The sequence below is a fragment of the Tachyglossus aculeatus genome, chromosome 7 (assembly GCF_015852505.1).
Source record: "Tachyglossus aculeatus isolate mTacAcu1 chromosome 7, mTacAcu1.pri, whole genome shotgun sequence".
Taxonomy (NCBI): domain Eukaryota; kingdom Metazoa; phylum Chordata; class Mammalia; order Monotremata; family Tachyglossidae; genus Tachyglossus; species Tachyglossus aculeatus.
The window spans coordinates 28271639-28289525 of NC_052072.1; the positions used below are offsets into that span (position 1 = coordinate 28271639).

A 17887-nucleotide genomic window follows, 5' to 3' on the forward strand; every position below is an offset into this window, starting at 1 on the left:
GATTAAAGTTGGATAAAACCCTAAACATCAGTGCTGTGCCTCTGGTTGCGTTCAGCTTTTCCCTCAATAGTTATAATAATAATAATGATGGTATTTGTTAAGGGCTTACTATGTGCCAAGCACTGTTCTAGATGCTGGGGTAGATACAAGGTAATCAGGTTGTCCCACGTGGGGCTCACAATCTTAATCCCCATTTTACAGTTGAGGTAACTGAGGCCCAGAGAAGTGAAGTGACTTGCCCATAGTCACACAGCTGACAAGTGGCAGGGCCGGGATTAGAACCCACGACCTCTGACTCCCAAGCCCGGGCTCTTTCCACTAGGCCACGCTGCTTCTCTAAGCGGCTTTGGGCAAGTCACTTAACTTCAGGACCTCAGCTCCCTCATCTGTAAAATGGGGATTAAGAGTGTGAGCCCCATGTGGGATAGGGATTGTGTCCGATCTGATTAACTTGGATGTCGCCCGGCGCTTACAACAGTGCTTGGCATATAGTAAGCACTTAAGAAGTACCATTATTATTATTATTATTATTATTTATTATATCACCCCCTGGAATTGCTGGCTAGGTGGGCAAGCGCTGTTTTAGTTAGATTGTAGATTCCTTGCAGTCAGGCATCATGCCTACCAACTCTATTATATTGTACTTTCCCAAGTGCTTTGCACACAGTAAGCACCCAAATGCCATTGATTGATAGAGCAGCAACAAGAGCGATGACTGGATTGGAAAACTTCTCTGTGCCTCGGCTACCTCACCTGTAAAATGGGGATTAAGACTGTGAGTCCCATGTGGGACATGGACTGTGTCCACTTTTATTAGCTTGTGTCTACCCCTGTGCTTAGAATCAATCGATCGTATTTATTGAGCTCTTACTGTATGCAGAGCACTGTACTAAGCACTTGGGAAGTACAAGATGGCAACATATAGAGACGGTCCCTACCCAACAGTGGGCTCACAGTCTAAAAGGGGGAGAGAGAGAACAAAACCAAACATACTAACAAAATAAAATAAATAGAATAGATATGTACAAGTAAAATAAATAAATATTAATCATCATCATCATCATCAATCGTATTTATTGAGCACTTACTATGTGCAGAGCGCTGTACTAAGCGCTTGGAAAGTACAAATTGGCAACATATAGAGACAGTCCCTACCCAACAGTGGGCTCACAGTCTAAAAGGGGAAGACAGAGAACAAAACCAAACATACTAACAAAATAAAATAAATATAGAACAGGGCATGACACATAGTAAACGCTTAACATCAATCGTATTTATTGAGCGCTTACTATGTGCAGAGCACTGTACTAAGCGCTTGGGAAGTACAAATTGGCAACACATAGAGACAGTCCCTACCCCACAGTGGGCTCACAGTCTAAACAGTCTAACAAATACCATTAAAAAAAAAAATCCTAGGAGGAAAAATGCAAGGAACTGGAAGGGTTTTGCATAGAACAGAAAAGGGTGAGGGTAATTGTGTGCTTAAGCACTTACACTGTGTCAAGCACTGAGTTATGCACTGGGGTGGGTATAAGCTAATCGGGTCCCAGATGGGGTGCATGGGCCAAGTAGGAGGGAAAACAGGTGTTGAATCTCCATTTTGCAGATGAGGGAACTGAGGCACAGAGAAGGTAAGCGAATGTCCAAGTTCACATAGCATTAAGTGGTGGAGCCAGGATTAAAACTCAGATCTCTACATTCCGGGCCTGGGCGCTTTCCCCTAGGCCATGCTACTTCTCCTTATGGGCAAGGATTGCATCCAGCAACTCCTGCCTTGCAGTTTCCCGAGCATGTAGTACAGTGCTCTGTACATAGTAACCTCTCAATAAATACCATTGATGGATTAGGACATCAGGGAGAGGTAGCCCGTGGACTCACTGTAGTTTCCAGACCGCTTGAAAGCAGGTCAAATAGAGAGCATGTAATTGACTTCTCTAGAAGACAGGTGTTGAACCTCCATTTTGCAGATGAGGGAACTGAGGCACAGAGAAGGTAAGCGATTGTCCGAGTTCACATAGCATTAAGTGGTGGAGCCAGGATTAAAACTCAGATCTCTACATTCCGGGCCTGGGCGCTTTCCCCTAGGCCATGCTACTTCTCCTTATGGGCAAGGATTGCATCCAGCAACTCCTGCCTTGCAGTTTCCCGAGCATGTAGTACAGTGCTTTGTACATAGTAAGCTCTCAATAAATACCATTGATGGATTAGGACATCAGGGAGAGGTAGCCCGTGGACTCACTGTAGTTTCCAGACTGCTTGAAAGCAGGTCAAATAGAGAGCATGTAATTGACTTCTTTAGAAGACAGGTGTTGAATCTCCATTTTGCAGATGAGGGAACTGAGGCACAGAGAAGGTAAGCGATTGTCCGAGTTCACATAGCATTAAGTGGTGGAGCCAGGATTAAAACTCAGATCTCTACATTCCGGGCCTGGTCGCTTTCCCCTAGGCCATGCTACTTCTCTTTATGGGCAAGGATTGCATCCAGCAACTCCTGCCTTGCAGTTTCCCGAGCATGTAGTACAGTGCTTTGTACATAGTAAGCTCTCAATAAATACCATTGATGGATTAGGACATCAGGGAGAGGTAGCCCGTGGACTCACTGTAGTTTCCAGACTGCTTGAAAGCAGGTCAAATAGAGAGCATGTAATTGACTTCTCTAGAAGACAGGTGTTGAATCTCCATTTTGCAGATGAGGGAACTGAGGCACAGAGAAGGTAAGCGATTGTCCGAGTTCACATAGCATTAAGTGGTGGAGCCAGGATTAAAACTCTCTTCTCTTTATGGGCAAGGATTGCATCCAGCAACTCCTGCCTTGCAGTTTCCTGAGCATGTAGTACAGTGCTCTGTACATAGTAAGCTCTCAGTAAATACCATTGATGGATTAGGATATCAGGGAGAATTAGCTCGTGGACTCATTGTAGTTTCCAGACTGCTTGAAAGCAGGTCAAATGGAGAGCATGTAATTGACTTCTCTAGAGTGTTGTTCCATGCAGAGCCAGCTCCGTGCTAGCTTCGCACGGTCACAGTTTCCAGCTGCCCTTGATTTTTCCAGTTTCCAGGAGAAAAGTTGAGGCGGGGCTTCCCAGCCGTGTGCCTTCCTGAAGGTCATTTTCAGCCCCTAACCCTCTTGTCCCCGTTTACTCCCATTGCCAAGGATGAGTCCATTATTTGGTCAGGGACATCTGGTCACGTTGGGTTACAGCGGTCAAGGTTTGGGACTAGAGTTAGGGTTGTCTGACCCCTTAGATTGCATTTAGGCAATGATGCCTCTCTTTTCACGTCATGATAGTAATTTTGGTATTTGTTAAGCGCTTACTCTGTGCCAGGCACTGTTCTACAAGAAAGTTGGGTTGGACACAGTCCGTGTCCCACAAAGGGCTCACAGTCATAATCCCCATTTACTGATGAGGGAACTGAGGTACAGAGAAGTGAAGTGACTTGCCCTAGGTCTTAGAGCAGGAAAATGGTGAAGTTGGGATTAGAACCCAGGTCCTTCTGATTCCCAGGCTCATGATCTCTCCACTAGTCCATGCTTTATTATTATTATCATTATTATTAATATGGTATTTAAGTGCTTATTATGTGCCGGTGCTGGGGTGGATACAGGCAACTCAGGTTGGATGCAGTCCCTGTCCCACGTGGGGCTCACGCTGTCAATCCCCATTTTACAGATGAGGGAACTGAGACGTAGAGAAGTGAAGTGACTTGCCCATGGTCACACAGCAGACGCGGGATTAGAATTTATGACCTTCCAACTCCCAGGCCCGTGCTCTAGCCACTAGGCCAGGCTGCTTCCCGCCCCCCAACAGCTTTTCCATCTTCAGGTGTCTCTGAACTCACACCTGGGAGGGCAACTTGTACTTCCCAAGCGCTTAGTCTAGTGCTCTGCACACAGTAAGCGCTCAATAAATACGATTGATTGATTGATTGATTGATCGTCATCGTTCCACACAAGCCTGGACACCGGCGGAATGCACATTCCCTACTGGCCCGATTTTACGGCTTGAAGTAGCCATAGGGCTGGCCCTCCCCTCCCTCACAAGTTGCCGGGAATAAAGTGGGTAACCCAGGTATCCTGGAGACGCTGCCTGCTGATCCAGCTTTGCAGGATCAGGGTGTGTTTCTAATTTGCCAGGTCCCTGGAAGACGGTTTTTCCAAATCTGTAGCGTGGGGATCCCACCGCCCTCTCTAAACAGTCTTTGAAGTTAGCGTCTCCGTGGAGGCATCTGAGGTCTAACTCATTCCCCGCCTCTGACTCTTCCTGACTTGCACTTTGGCATGGCCCGGCTCCTAAAGCAACACCGCGTGAAAGGTGGTTTGTTTTTTTTTTCACTGGCCAGAAACCAATGGCACCGACCCTCAACGTGGCAAGAATAAGCGGCAAACTGTCGCTTACGCTCTTCTTGGCCGCCTCCAGATCTGCGACGAACAGTTCTACGCTGTGGAAATGCAAGTGCTTAGTAGGTGTCTATACTCTGGGAATGGGCTCTAAACAAATGTGAGCTTCTTGAGGGCCATGAACTGTGGCTAATTCCCACCTGTATATTCTTCACCAGCACTGCACGTCGTAATAAATGCTGCTGCTATTGCTACCACTACCAGCTAACCTCTTGTAGTGAAACCCCTGTTGGATTTAAAGAAATGATTGATTGCGGCAGAGAATTTCCTGAGAGACTATTTGGACACCGGAGCTAGGCTGTATTCCCTGGACATAACAGAGTGACCTGCTAAAGACTTTTGAAAAGCCTTCTTTTCCCTTCTCCCAGCCATCAAGAGGCCCAAATGACAATATTTCTGGCCCAGAGAAACAGCGTGGCCCCAGTGGATAGAGCATAGGCCTGGTTTCTAATCCCGGATCTGCTGTGTAGCCTTGGGCAAGTCACTTCACTTCTCTGTGCCTCAGTTATCTCATCTGTAAAATGGAGATTAAACTGTGAGCCCCGTGTGGGACAGGGACTTTGTCCAACCTGATTAGCTGGTATCTACCCCAGCACTTAGTACATAGTAAGTTCATTCACTCATTCAGTCTTATTTATTGAGCACTTACTGTGCGCAAAGCTTGGGAGAGCGCAATATAATAACAGACTCATTGCTGCCCACAATGAGCTTGCAGTCTAGGCGGGGAGATAGACATTAAATAAATAAGGCTTTGAAGTGGGGGAGATCCGTTATCTTTCTGATACGAGGAGGGGGTAAATGCTTAAAAAATACCATTAGGGAGGAGGGGGGAGTGGAAAGGAAAAGTGTCTCCAGACCTTGATTTTTTATGGAAATCCTCGACATAAGTCCCTCCTCCAAGTGGCTTTCAGGGAACAGGACAGCAGGGCGGTAAACATTGCTAGGAGGAAAGGAGGAAAAGAAAGTTGTCTAATTGTGGTTCCGGCCTCCCAGCTAGAAGGAGTCTGGGGAATGGACACAGGGGTTTAGTGTAATCTGAAAGGGGCCTTTGTCCAGACTCAGCCAGTATATTTCTCCCTCCTGGTTGACTTTCCCAGCCGAGAGGTCTGCCTCGTGAACCGTCTCCCACTTTCCCTGTCAGTACCCAGCCGGAGAAGGGATCATTTTATTCCACTGACCCGGCGGCAGCAGCTGCCTGAAGTCATCTGGCCTCAATTCCCTAAGTATCCTGGTTCTTTGAGGTGCCCCGTTTGGCAGGTTCGGATCCCCTCTTTGCCCCTTCCGTGTCCTCCAACTCACTATTCCCACTTGGAATCTGTTTGCCTCTCCCAGTAGCTGGTAAGCCCACTGGGGACAAGACTTGTGTTCACCCCCAGAAGGTGCTCAGTTAAGGCTGTTGATCTCTGGTGAGAAAGGGCCTAATGGGACACGTTGGAGAGAATCCTATAGCGGGTGGAGGGCGGGGGACAGTGGGCAGAACAAAGCTACCTTCACTTGGTAAAACGGACGAGTGGAGATTTTCTGGTGCGGTGAATACCTGGCGGCACAACTACCCAACACATGATGAAATCACAAAGGGGAAACCAAAGGCGTTTGTACGTTGGCTTCAGAACCTCCTCTTGGCTTTAGGAAAGAATTAATCAACCAGCGGTATTTGTTGAGCACTTACTGTGTGCAGAGCACCGTACGAAGCGCATAGGAGAGTACGACACCACGGAGTTGGTAGAAGTGTTCTCTGTCCAAAATTACTGTCTAGAAAGAGAAGCTCCTCGTTCCCTAACTCCAAAAAAAAAATCCAGACTTGCATCATCATCATCAATCGTATTTATTGAGCGCTTACTGTGTGCAGAGCACTGTACTAAGCTCTTGGGAAGTACAAGTTGGCAACATATAGAGACAGTCCCTACCCAATAGTGGGCTCACAGTCTAAAAGGGGGAGACAGAGAACAAAACCAGACATACTAACAAAATAAAATAAATAGAATAGATACGTATAAGTAAAATAAATAAATAAATAGAGTAATAAATATGTACAAACATATATACATACATACAGGTAAGGAAGTAATGCATTGCATGTGAGAGGAATTGAAGGCTAAGCAGAGCACGGGCTTTGAAGTCAGAGGTCATGGGTTCAAATCCTGGCTCTGCCAATTGTCGCTGCGTGACTTTGGGCAAGTCACTTCACTTCTCTGTGCCTCAGTTACCTCATGTGTAAAATGGGGTTTAAGACTGCGAGCCCCCCGTGGGACAACCTGATCACCTTGTAACCTCTTGAACAGTGCTTTGCACATAGTAAGTGCTTAATAAATGCCATTATTTTTATTATTATTATAGGGTGCCCTTCCCCTCTGGTAGAATCCGAAGTGGTGCTCCCCAACTGATAGTGGTGTCCAAGTGGACAGGGTCTAAAGAAGGGTACAGTTCACCTTCATGTGGTTTTTTGAGGCCAGGTTCAGAGGCCTTCTTGTATTAGAGCGGCAGAAAACCCAGGGGGAAGAGCCACATCAATCAATCAATCGTATTTATTGAGCACTTACTGTGTGCTGAGCACTGTACTAAGCGCTTGGGAAGTACAAGTTGGCAACATATAGAGACAGTCCCTACCCAACAGTGGGCTCACATGCAAGGGAGTTCTTTCCAGGTACCCCGTCCTCTCCCCCAGTTCCTCCTCTAGGCAGGCCAAGAGAGCGGCTACACCAAGCCCGCTCCCATCTGGATTTTCCCATTGAGTCAACATGGAGTCGTTGTTCACCCAATCCCACAACTCAGCCTACTAGTTAATGGTAAATAATAGTGATTGGCGTTGATTGAGCACTTACTGGGTGCAGAGCACTTGCATTAAGCCCTTGGAAGGGAGTGATACGCTATAGCTGGTAGACGTGAGCCCTGCTCACCAGCTCACAGTTTGGGGGGCGAGGGGGGCCGTACAGTCAATTATTGTTGCGGGGGAATGGTAGAATTTAAAGCTGTGTCCATAAGCAGCGTGGCTCAGTGGAAAGAGCCCGGGCTTTGGAGTCAGAGGTCATGGGTTCAAATCCTGGCTCCGCCAGTTAGCTGGGTGACTCTGGGCAAGTCTCTGGGCCTCAGTTGCCTCATCTGCCTCCCCCTTTTAGACTGTGAGCCCACTGTTGGGTAGGGACTGTCTCTATATGTTGCCAATTTGTACTTCCCAAGCGCTTAGTACAGTGCTGTGCACATAGTAAGCGCTCAATAAATGCGATTGATGATGATGATGATGATCTGTCAAATGGGGCTGAAGACTGTGAGCCCCCCATGGGACAACCTGATCACCTTGTAACCTCCCCAGCGCTTAGAACAGTGCTTTGCACATAGTAACCGCTTAGTAAATGCCTTCATTATTTTATTATTATTTTTTATAAGTACTGTGGGGGTGGCTCCAGGATGAGCATCAGGGTTGGTAGGTTCCAGTCTAAACCCAAGGAAACGCACGTTCACACGGCCAGCGGTAAGCGTACAGAAATGGGTAACACAGGAAGTTGTGCCGGCCGAAAGTGGCAGCGGGACTCAAATCGGGGTTTGGATAAATTCACGGGCAAGCGTCCATAATGGGTGACGAGGGAGAAAGTTTGGACTTGAAGGGGAAAAGGTTAGGTGTACATTCTTAAAACATTAGGTGCCATGTTTTGTGTCTCTTCGCACAGCTTCTACCAGCATGCTGTTGACTCTGTTGGAGAGTAGCCCTGGTCTGGGCAGACCATCGATCTCCCCCTCATCCCCCTCCCCATCCCCCCCAATCTTACCTCCTTCCCTTCCCCACAGCACCTGTATATATATGTGTATATATGTTTGTGCATATTTATTACTCTACTTATTTATTTTACTTGTACATATCCTATTTATTTTATTTTGTTAGTATGTTTGGTTTTGTTGTCTGCCTCCCCCTTCTAGACTGTGAGCCCACTGTTGGGTAGGGACCGTCTCTCTATGTTGCCAACTTGGACTTCCCAAGCGCTCAGTACAGTGCTCTGCACACAGTAAGCACTCAATAAATACGATTGATTGATTGACAGCGTGGCTCAGCGGAAAGAGCGCGGGCTTGGGAGTCAGAGGCTATGGGTTCGAATCCCACCTCCCCCACATGTCTGCTGTGTGACCTTGGGCAAGTCACTTCACTTCTCTGGGCCTCAGTTCCCTCATCTGGAAAATGGGGATTAAGACTGTAAACCCCCCATGGGACAACCTCATCTCCTTGTATTCCCCCCAGCGCTTAGAACAGTGCTTTGCACGTAGTAAGCGCTTAACAAATACCAACATTATTATTATTATTATTATTGATTGACCTTCACCAGTGGAGGCCAGAGGGACGATAACCGGACCCCTTCTCATTTTGTGCGTCGTCAGGGGCCAATGAGGTGTTGCTGGTCATCGGGGGGTTTGGCAGCCAGCAGTCGCCCATCGACGTGGTGGAGAAGTACGACCCCAAGACGCAAGAATGGAGCTTCCTGCCAGTAAGCGCAGCAGAGGGTCCCACCTGCTCTTCGGTTCCAGGATGTAGCTGAGGCACTGATTGAGCCCACGGCTATACCAGGATGTAGGCAAACCTAGAAGCAGCACAGTGGCCCAACAAAGGCAGTCCCAGTTGGGCTTGAGGTTTTCCCGTTGGAAAGCCCCGACAGCGGAGCAGGTGACTCGGTGGCTTGCTTCCTTCTTCTTAAAACTTGGATGGGAAAACTAGCCCCAGTTCCCAACCAGGGTGTAATGGAGATCCTGGCTTTGCCTGATCCAGACCAATTTTCTCGCCCCGCCAGCCCCTTCCCCCTCGCCAGAACAGTGCTACCTGGCTGTCTGTCCCGAGGCACCGTACTCCTTGGGGCATCATCATCAATTGTATTTATTGAGCGCTTACTGTGTGCAGAGCACTGGACTAAGCGCTTGGGAAGTACAAATCAGGTCTCTCGTCCCTCATTCAAAGAGAAGCCAGAGTAAGACATCAGATTGTAAATCAGGCCGCGAATCTGGTGAGAGCATTAGATGGCAGGCAGACAGTGCCTTTTCCCAGAGAGATTTAAGGGATCAAAGAGAAGTGTGTGAGGGGAGGAGGCTCCGTGACAAAAAAACTAGATCTTGAAGGAGAAGGGAGAGGATGACCTAGTAAGGATTCTAGGGTACCTCTTTCCTCCTCTGACCGTCCCCTCAGGGTCCGTTGACCCTGGTGTCCCGTGTCTCCTCTCGCTAATGCCCTCAGAGCATCACCCGGAAAAGGCGCTACGTGGCCACCGTGTCCCTGCACGACCGGATCTACGTGATCGGTGGCTACGACGGGCGGTCCCGCCTCAGCTCCGTGGAGTGCCTCGACTACACGGCCGACGAAGATGGGGTCTGGTACTCGGTGGCCCCCATGAACGTCCGGCGGGGCCTGGCGGGAGCCACCACCCTGGGAGGTAGGCGCGGGGCGGGACCCGCAGGACCGCTCCCCTGGTCGGATCGGGGGGGATGGAAGCTGGAGAACGGGAGGGAGGCTCTCCATTCCAAGCAAATCAGTCGTCTGTCAGCGTATTGAGTACTTACTGTGTGCAGGGCACTGTACTAAACACTTGGAAGAGTAAAGGCAGCAGTTCCCTCCCCAAGTTTTTATTGGAATCAGTGAAACCTCACTGTGTGTAGCACTCCCCCTCCGCCCTTTATAACGAGGCCAGGGACATATTTGGTCCAGCCTTAGGACTGCAGACTCTGTAAGCTCGACAGGGCAGGAAATGTGTCTGTTCTGTTGTGTGTTGTATCCCCCCAAGCGCTTAGTGCGGTGCTCTGCACACAGTAAACGCCCAGTAAATACGGTTGATACCGAAAAACTCCACCGACCCCATTTCATGCCTCGTCCCATGTCCCTGCACTGGGATTAGCTCAGCAGGCTAGTAGTTCGTTCATTCATTCATTCATTCATTCATTCATTCATTCATTCAATCGTAGTTATTGAGCGCTTACTATGTGCAGAGCACTGTACTAAGCGCTTGGGAAGTACAAGCTGTCTCAGGACTGGCTGGGTGAGGCCAGGGAAGTGAGCGAAGGGAGAGGAGAGGGGTGTGCAGGATGGTAATTGTATCAGTAGACCAAACCGTCTCCCTGCCACCTGTTTATTCCTTCATTCAATTGCATTTATTGAGCGCTTACTGTGTGCAGAGCACTGTACTAAGCGCTTGGGAAGTGCAAGTCGACAACCTATAGAGACGGTCCCTACCCAACAACGGGCTCACCGTCTAGAAGGGGGAGACACACCATAAAACAGAACATGTAGAAAGGTGTCAAAATCGTCAGAAGAAATAGAATTCTAGCTCTATGCACATCGTTAACAAAATAAATAGAATAGTAAATATGGACAAGTAAAATAGAGTAATAAATCTGTGCAAATATGTACAAGTGCTGTGGGGAGGGGAAGGAGGTAGGGCGGAGGGGATGGGGAGGGGGAGAGGAAAAGGGGGGCTCAGTCTGGGAAGGCCTCCTGGAGGAGGTGGGCTCTCAGTAGGGCAGTTGTACAGTGACTGTGAGCCCACCTTCTAGACTGTGAGCCCACTGTTGGGTAGGGACCGTCTCTATATGTTGCCAACTTGGACTTCCCAAGCGCTTAGTACAGTGCTCTGCACACAGTAAGCGCTCAATAAATACGATTGAATGAATGAATGAATGAATGAATGAAAGGTGGGGCCCAAAATTGCCTAAACCTGACACAATCCCCAATTATTTTCAGAGCCTAGTAACTCTATTGCCACCCACTTGGGCAACCCCTTTGATCAATCAATCAATCAATTGTATTTATTGAGCGCTTACTGTGTGCAGAGCACTGTACTAAGCGCTTGGGAAGTACAAGTCGGCAACACATAGAGACGGACCCGACCCAACGGCGGGCTCACAGTCCAGAAGATCTTATCAGGCAACCAGCCTGGTAAATTTCGATTTCTTATCTGCAAGGCTGTTTTAAACAGCTGACCCTCCCAACTTCATATCCTCCTCTCCTTAACACCCAGACAGCTGGAGGGCCTAAAGAGAGAGGTCCGTGAGGGAGCCGAAGCGTGCGTTAGGGACGTGTGGTTCGTTAACCTGTGATGGCCGTGTCGTGGGCAGATATGATCTACGTGTCTGGCGGTTTTGATGGGAGCAGGCGCCACACCAGCATGGAAAGATACGATCCCAACATCGACCAGTGGAGCATGCTGGGGGACATGCAGACGGCCCGAGAAGGAGCCGGCTTGGTGGTGGCCAACGGAGTCATCTACTGCCTTGGTAACTGGGTTGGGACCGGGCTGGGGTGGGCGCGTCCCTCGGGAGGAAGGCTTTGCGGGACTGTTTAATCCCCCTCTGCACCATTCACGCCCAACTTACCGCTCAGCAATGGGGAACGACTCCCTGCTGGAACCTGGCTTCTGATCCTGGAAATCTGGGACTTGAGCTTCCACTTGTCCCGGTGGAATTGGCCCGGGAGGCCGGGGGAGGAGGGAGGAAGTGGGAATGGGTTTGGGCAGCTTGTTAAACTTCCTGCAGTTGGACAGAAGGGTCCGGCCATCGCCGCTCTCTCTTCCAGGGGGGTACGACGGACTGAATATCTTGAACTCGGTTGAGAAATACGACCCGCACACGGGACACTGGACTAACGTTACACCGATGGCCACTAAGCGCTCAGGTAAGAAGGGGCTGGGGTGATACCTCAGGGCCTGGAAATGATAAGGATGGATCGGAGCAGATGGATCCAATTCTGTCGATCAGTGGTGTTTATTGAGCACCTGCTGTGTGCCCTCCCCATCCCCCCCGCCTTACCTCCTTCCCCTCCCCACAGCACCTGTATATATGTTTGTACGTATTTCTTACTCTATTTTATTTGTACATATCTATTCTATTTATTTTATTTCATTAATATGTTTTGTTGTCTGTCTCCCCCTTCTAGACTGTGAGCCCACCGTTGGGTAGGGACCGTCTCTCTATGTTGCCAACTTGGACTTCCCAAGAGCTTAGTCCAGTGCTCTGCACACAGTAAGTGCTCAATAAATACGATTGATTGATTGATTAGTACAGTGCTCTGCACACAGTAAGCGCTCAATAAATACGATTGACTGAATGAATGAATGCAGATCAGTATTATGTGCTTGGGAAGGTAGAATAAGGAAACATCATCCCCGTCCTCAAGGCGCTTGTGCATTTAGATGTGGGAGACACAACTAGAGAACAACTGGAAAACTTGATTCCAGTTCTGCCTTATTTTGAGGCTTAGGATAAGTTCCTTTCCTTTCTTTGCTGCTATTTTCAGGGTCTGTTAAGTGCAGCTAAGACTGTGAGGGGCTTAATGCTTCAGACACGTTAGAGGATGTTGAATAGGGGAGAAAATTCAAGGTTTCTCAGGCATTCATTTTGTGCGGTACCCTGAAATAGGCAGTCTTTACCTAACTTCTGAAGGCTGCCTGGGAGTTCATTCACTCACTTAATCATTCAATCGTATTTATTGAGTGCTTACTGTGTGCAGAGCACTGTACTAAGCGCTTGGGAAGTACAAGTTGGCAACATATAGAGATGGTCCCTACCCAGCCTGGGAGTTCATTCACTCAATCATTCATTCAATCGTATTTATTGAGCGCTTACTGTGTGCAGAGCACTGTACTAAGCGCTTGGGAAGTACAAGTTGGCAACATAGAGAGACAGTCCCTACCCAGCAGCGGGCTCACAGTCTAGAAGGGGGAGACAGAGAACAAAACAAAACATATTAACAAAATAAAAGAAATGGAATAAATATGTGCAAATAAAATAGAGTAATAAATATGTACAGACATATATACATATATACAGGAAAAATCACCCAACCAAGATTTTCCTTCTAGTCTTACCCTAAGCTCAGCCTTCTGTAGTTTCTTTATATTAATATCTGTAATTGTATTTATTTGTATTGATGTCTGCCTCCCGCCCCCCTCCCACAGAACTGTAAGCTTGTTGTGGGCAGGGAATGTTGCTGTTTATTCTGGTATTGTACTCTCCCAAGTGCTTAAATACGAGTGACTTGCCCAGAGTCGCACAGCTGACAGTTGGCGGAGCCGGGATTTGAACCCGTGACCTCTGACTCCATTTAATCGTATTTATTGAGCGCTTACTGTGTGCAGAGCACTGTACTAAGTGCTTGGAAAGTACAATTCAGCAACAAATAGAGGCAGTCCCTGCCCACAACGGGCTCACAGTCTCAAAGCGGGGGAGACGGGCATGAAAACAAGTCAGGGACCCAGGGAAATGGTCAGAGACGAGAGAAAGAGGGACAGACACACGTGGTGAAGGAGCTAGAGACACAGGGAGGAATACAGTCAGAGAACCGGTAAAACAGCCAGGGAGCCGGGATGTGCAGAGACAAGGGGAGAGAGAGAGGATACACACGGTGAAGGAGCCGGAGACTCGAGGAAAAATACAGTGTTGCTTTCTCCAGTCCTTAGCCCCGCCGTGGTGCGGTGGAAAAGAGCCTGCTGGCTCTGGAGGTCGGGAGGCCTGGATTCTCATCTGGCCTCTTGAGACTCTGTTTGCCTCATCGGTCAAAGTTTTGGCCGGCTAACATAACCGGCAGAGACCACAGCAGGCATCGAGACAACTGTCCGCTGGGTTGTGGCACCGTGCTGCAGTCGCTCTGGTCCTAAAATGGAACTCGTCTGTAAAAGTAGTAGAAATACCAGCAATTTATCGAGGGTCCACTGTGTCTAATGCAGTGTACTAAATGCTTGGGAAATACAAAGTAAAATGACACGTTGGCTGCCCACAAGGAGCTTACATTCTGACAATTTGTACTTCCCAAGCGCTTAGTACAGTGCTCTGCACATGGTAAGCGCTCAATAAATGCGATTGATGATGATGATGGGGGACACCAACAGACGTGCGTACAGAGTAACCGAAATAAATGTTGTATTTGTTAAGCGCTCACTGTGTGCCAAGCACTGATCCAAGCGCTGGGGTAGGGACAAGATAATCAGATCCCACATGGGGCTCACCAAGTAGGAGGGAGAACGGGTATTGGATCCCCATTTTTGCAGAGGAGGGAACTGAGGCACGGAGAAACCAAGTGACTTGCCCAAGGCCACCCAACAGATCAGTGGTGGAGCTGGGAATTAGGTCATTTATCGTAGTCATTCTCAGTGACCAATTATATATAATTGGTGATAACTTATAAAGTCTATGGATATCATTTCCTGGAAAGAGAATTAAAATCATGTCATAAATGCAATATGGTATCTGTTTTAAGAGATCACTTTAGGCTCATAATAAATCGATGGTGTCGTAAATTCTAAGAATATTGATGAAGTGAACCTTAAGTAATGTTTGTAAAGACCTTTGGTATTGTGGTGTCATGTTCTATGCCCCATTAATACCAGTGTCTTGGTTCAAGCTGTCATCCCCCATCAGATGACCTCACGTAAGTAACAGACTCCTTGCTGGTCTTACCACCTAAAGCCTCTTTTTCTACTATCTCCTATCTACAAATAGTCCTTGATTTTTGGAGGTGACATTACTGATGGTGAGGGTTTAGTCAGGCCTGCAAATATGGCTGAAAAGACTAACACCTCAGTCTTCCCTTCTGCATTGTTTTCACCTAAGTCCTGCCTCTGTTTCCAAGCCTCATAATACCCCAGTCTTCATGAATCTTACGGACGTGTTGGGGGTTAATAGGGAAAGGGGAAAGGGCAACAAAACGGACTTCTAGACTGTGAGCCCACTGTTGGGTAGGGACCGTCTCTATATGTTGCCAACTTGTACTTCCCAAGCACTTAGTAGAGTGCTCTGCACACAGTAAGCGCTCAATAAATACGATTGATGATGATGAATAAATACGATTGAATGAACCCAGGTCCTCTGATCCCAGGACCATGCTCTCTCCACTAGATCATGCTGCTTCCCTTACACGTTGTTAAAGGTGGCTGCTGGGTTTCTGTGCCATTTGGGTTGCTTGGAATTAATCAGCAAAGGCATTTTGGAGAGGGAGGGCTTTGAATTGGGGTAGGACTGGAGTCTGTTAGATCTGGGGGCTAGGGAATCCAAACCGGAGTAACTGTGAGCGAGGGGACGAAGGCGGGAGAGTCAAGTGCGAGATAGGTAGAAGGTTAGTTGGGGAGGAACAAAGAGCGAGTCGGGGAGTAGTAGGTGAAGAGAGCAGATAAGTATGGTGGGGTGAGTTAGTGGCGGGCTGCTGATGGCCCTCTTGTGCCCTACTGGAAACATGAGGGGCAGGAGAGTAGGATTTCCACAGGTGGGTCCTCAGGCTCAGCCCTGAGATCGGTCCATCGTTCTCGACGGGCGACTCCGTCATCGCCATCCTCACCATCAACACCACTTCCCGATCGGCTCCGGAGTACCTACTTCCATTTTCAAAGCCGGGCTCGTCCACCCGCGGCAGCACGGGGCAACCTGTCGACTCCCCTCTCCCCAGGAGCCGGGGTGGCCCTGCTGAACGACCACATCTACGTGGTGGGCGGCTTCGACGGCACCGCGCATCTCTCCTCCGTGGAGGCCTACAACATCCGCACGGACTCGTGGACGACCGTGACCAGTATGACGACCCCCCGGTGCTACGTGGGGGCCACGGTGCTGCGGGGCAGGCTCTACGCTATCGCAGGGTGAGGATCGAGGCCGGCAGCCACCCGAACCACCGACTGCCTGGGGCCGCCCGGGTCCCTTCGCGCCCTGGGACTCTGGGACGTTCCAGGCTTCCGACGCGGTCGGGGTCCCCAGGCGAGAGAGGCTTTGGGGCCTCGACCGGAGAAGCGTTTTGGGTGGGAAAAACGGTTGTCCGAGGGCCCGTAGCGGGAGCGGCCGGCCCCTGACCGTTTTCTCTTGCTTCCTCCGCAGCTACGACGGGAACTCCTTGCTGAGCAGCATCGAGTGCTACGACCCCATCATCGACAGCTGGGAAGTGGTGACGTCGATGGGGACGCAGCGCTGCGATGCGGGCGTGTGCGTGCTCCGGGAGAAGTGACCGGGGGCGGGCGGGCAAGCCGGGGGAGAGAGAGCGTCAGCCCGAGCCGGCGGTCGGTTCCTAGGAGGACGGGTTGACGGGGAACTGAAGGCCCGGAGCAGCAACTTCTCTCGCACGCCGGGTGAACCGGGTGATTGCGAGCCCCAGGGAGATGGTGGCTGTACTTCCCCGCTTCCCTCCCCCCAGCTCCTCGTGGCGGGCGGGCAGTTGGGACACGTAAAAGAAGGCACTTTGAGCGGAGCAGGGGAGCCTGCAGCGTCTACTCCGCTCTGTGGTTTCAGGAGCACTTTTTCCTGGCATTCTCCACGTGCGGAGGAGCATGCGTACCTCGGTGGGGTGTCTGCTGACTCCCAAGAAGCTCTGGTGGGCTCAGGTGGGCACGGCCCCCCGGGCCCGTTGGGCACCTGACGGGCAGTCCGCTTGGTGGATCTGGGCAAAACGCGAATCTCTGAAGGGGGTGAGGAAAAACCCCTCCGCCCGATGGGCCGGTAGCTTGTCGTCAGGAAGGCAGAGCGGGGAGGTGCCTCTTTGAAAGTCACGGGCGAGTGGGATACTCCTGGAATCAGAGGCTCGAAGCGAGGCTTTAATTCGATCGATGGCGTGTGGGTCAACTGGGGGTGGTGGCGGAAGGAAGGAGTGCCCCTCCTTCAAGAACGAGAGCCGTCTCCAGGTTGGACGACCCTTTTTCCCGGACTCGGATTCAGGGTTGCGCCTGTCCTCCCGACCCCCCTCCCCGCCCGCCCCAGAGCCCGTGACGTGAGTGAAACGGAGCACTGTGGACGACTGCGTAAGCTGAAGGGATGAATGCTGGGGAAAAGAGCAGGCCTGGCGCTTCCACGTTCAGCTCAGGCCGGGAACCTCTCTAAGCAGGACTTAGTGTGGCGCGAACGTTTCCCACCCTATTTATTTTGGGGGTAGAAGGTCGATAACCTTCAACCCTGGTAGCTGTCGTCCCGTCGTCTCCCTTGTGCAGCACCGAGGAGTGTCTCGCTTCTTGTTCTGCACGGCTTCCTCTCTCCCGAGCTTCCCCCTTCCCCCACCCTCCAACTCAATCACCTCCTAACTCTTGTAGTCAAAATGCATGGATCCCAGTGCGGTGTGAAATGACGACTGAGACTCTGCTAAGGCCTCAGTACCCTGCGAAGTGAAAGGCAGGCGGGGAGAGAACACCATAATCCGAATGAGGACGCACTTGGCCTTTGTGCGGAAATCCCACTTCAGTCCCTTTTCCAGAGTCTCGTGTCCAGCCCCCCTCTCCAAAATCGTTTTGCTTTGTCTTTTTTTTAATGAAATAATAAAAACCACCTTGTCTCCTGAGTGCAGTGGGAGCATCGATGTCCGGTCCTCTTTCCTTACAGGTCCTCGGGAGGGAAACGATCAACTGTAGGGTGAGTTAGGACTGCCCCCATCCCACTTCTAGCCATCTAAATGCTGCTGCTGCTGCTTGGCTTATGATCCCTTGAGGCCAAATAGGGTCCTAGGAGACTAGTCCAGTTCATCTGAGTGCTTACTGTGTGCAGAGCACTGTACTAAGCGCTTGGGAG

General features: G+C 49.9%; 1 protein-coding gene across 1 annotated transcript in view; it reads left to right on the top strand.

Annotated features, from left to right (window-relative positions):
• The window catches only part of KLHL12 (kelch like family member 12), a 46914-nt gene extending 29236 nt beyond the window's left edge, over positions 1 to 17678 (top strand). Inside the window, exons 7-12 of the mRNA XM_038749282.1 lie at positions 8765 to 8871; positions 9609 to 9804; positions 11480 to 11638; positions 11937 to 12035; positions 15798 to 15984; positions 16217 to 17678. Coding sequence (XP_038605210.1) covers positions 8765 to 8871; positions 9609 to 9804; positions 11480 to 11638; positions 11937 to 12035; positions 15798 to 15984; positions 16217 to 16343 — 875 coding nt within the window. The 3' untranslated portion in view covers positions 16344 to 17678. The remainder of the gene's footprint in view (positions 1 to 8764; positions 8872 to 9608; positions 9805 to 11479; positions 11639 to 11936; positions 12036 to 15797; positions 15985 to 16216) is intronic.
• Positions 17679 to 17887: the final 209 nt, after the last annotated feature.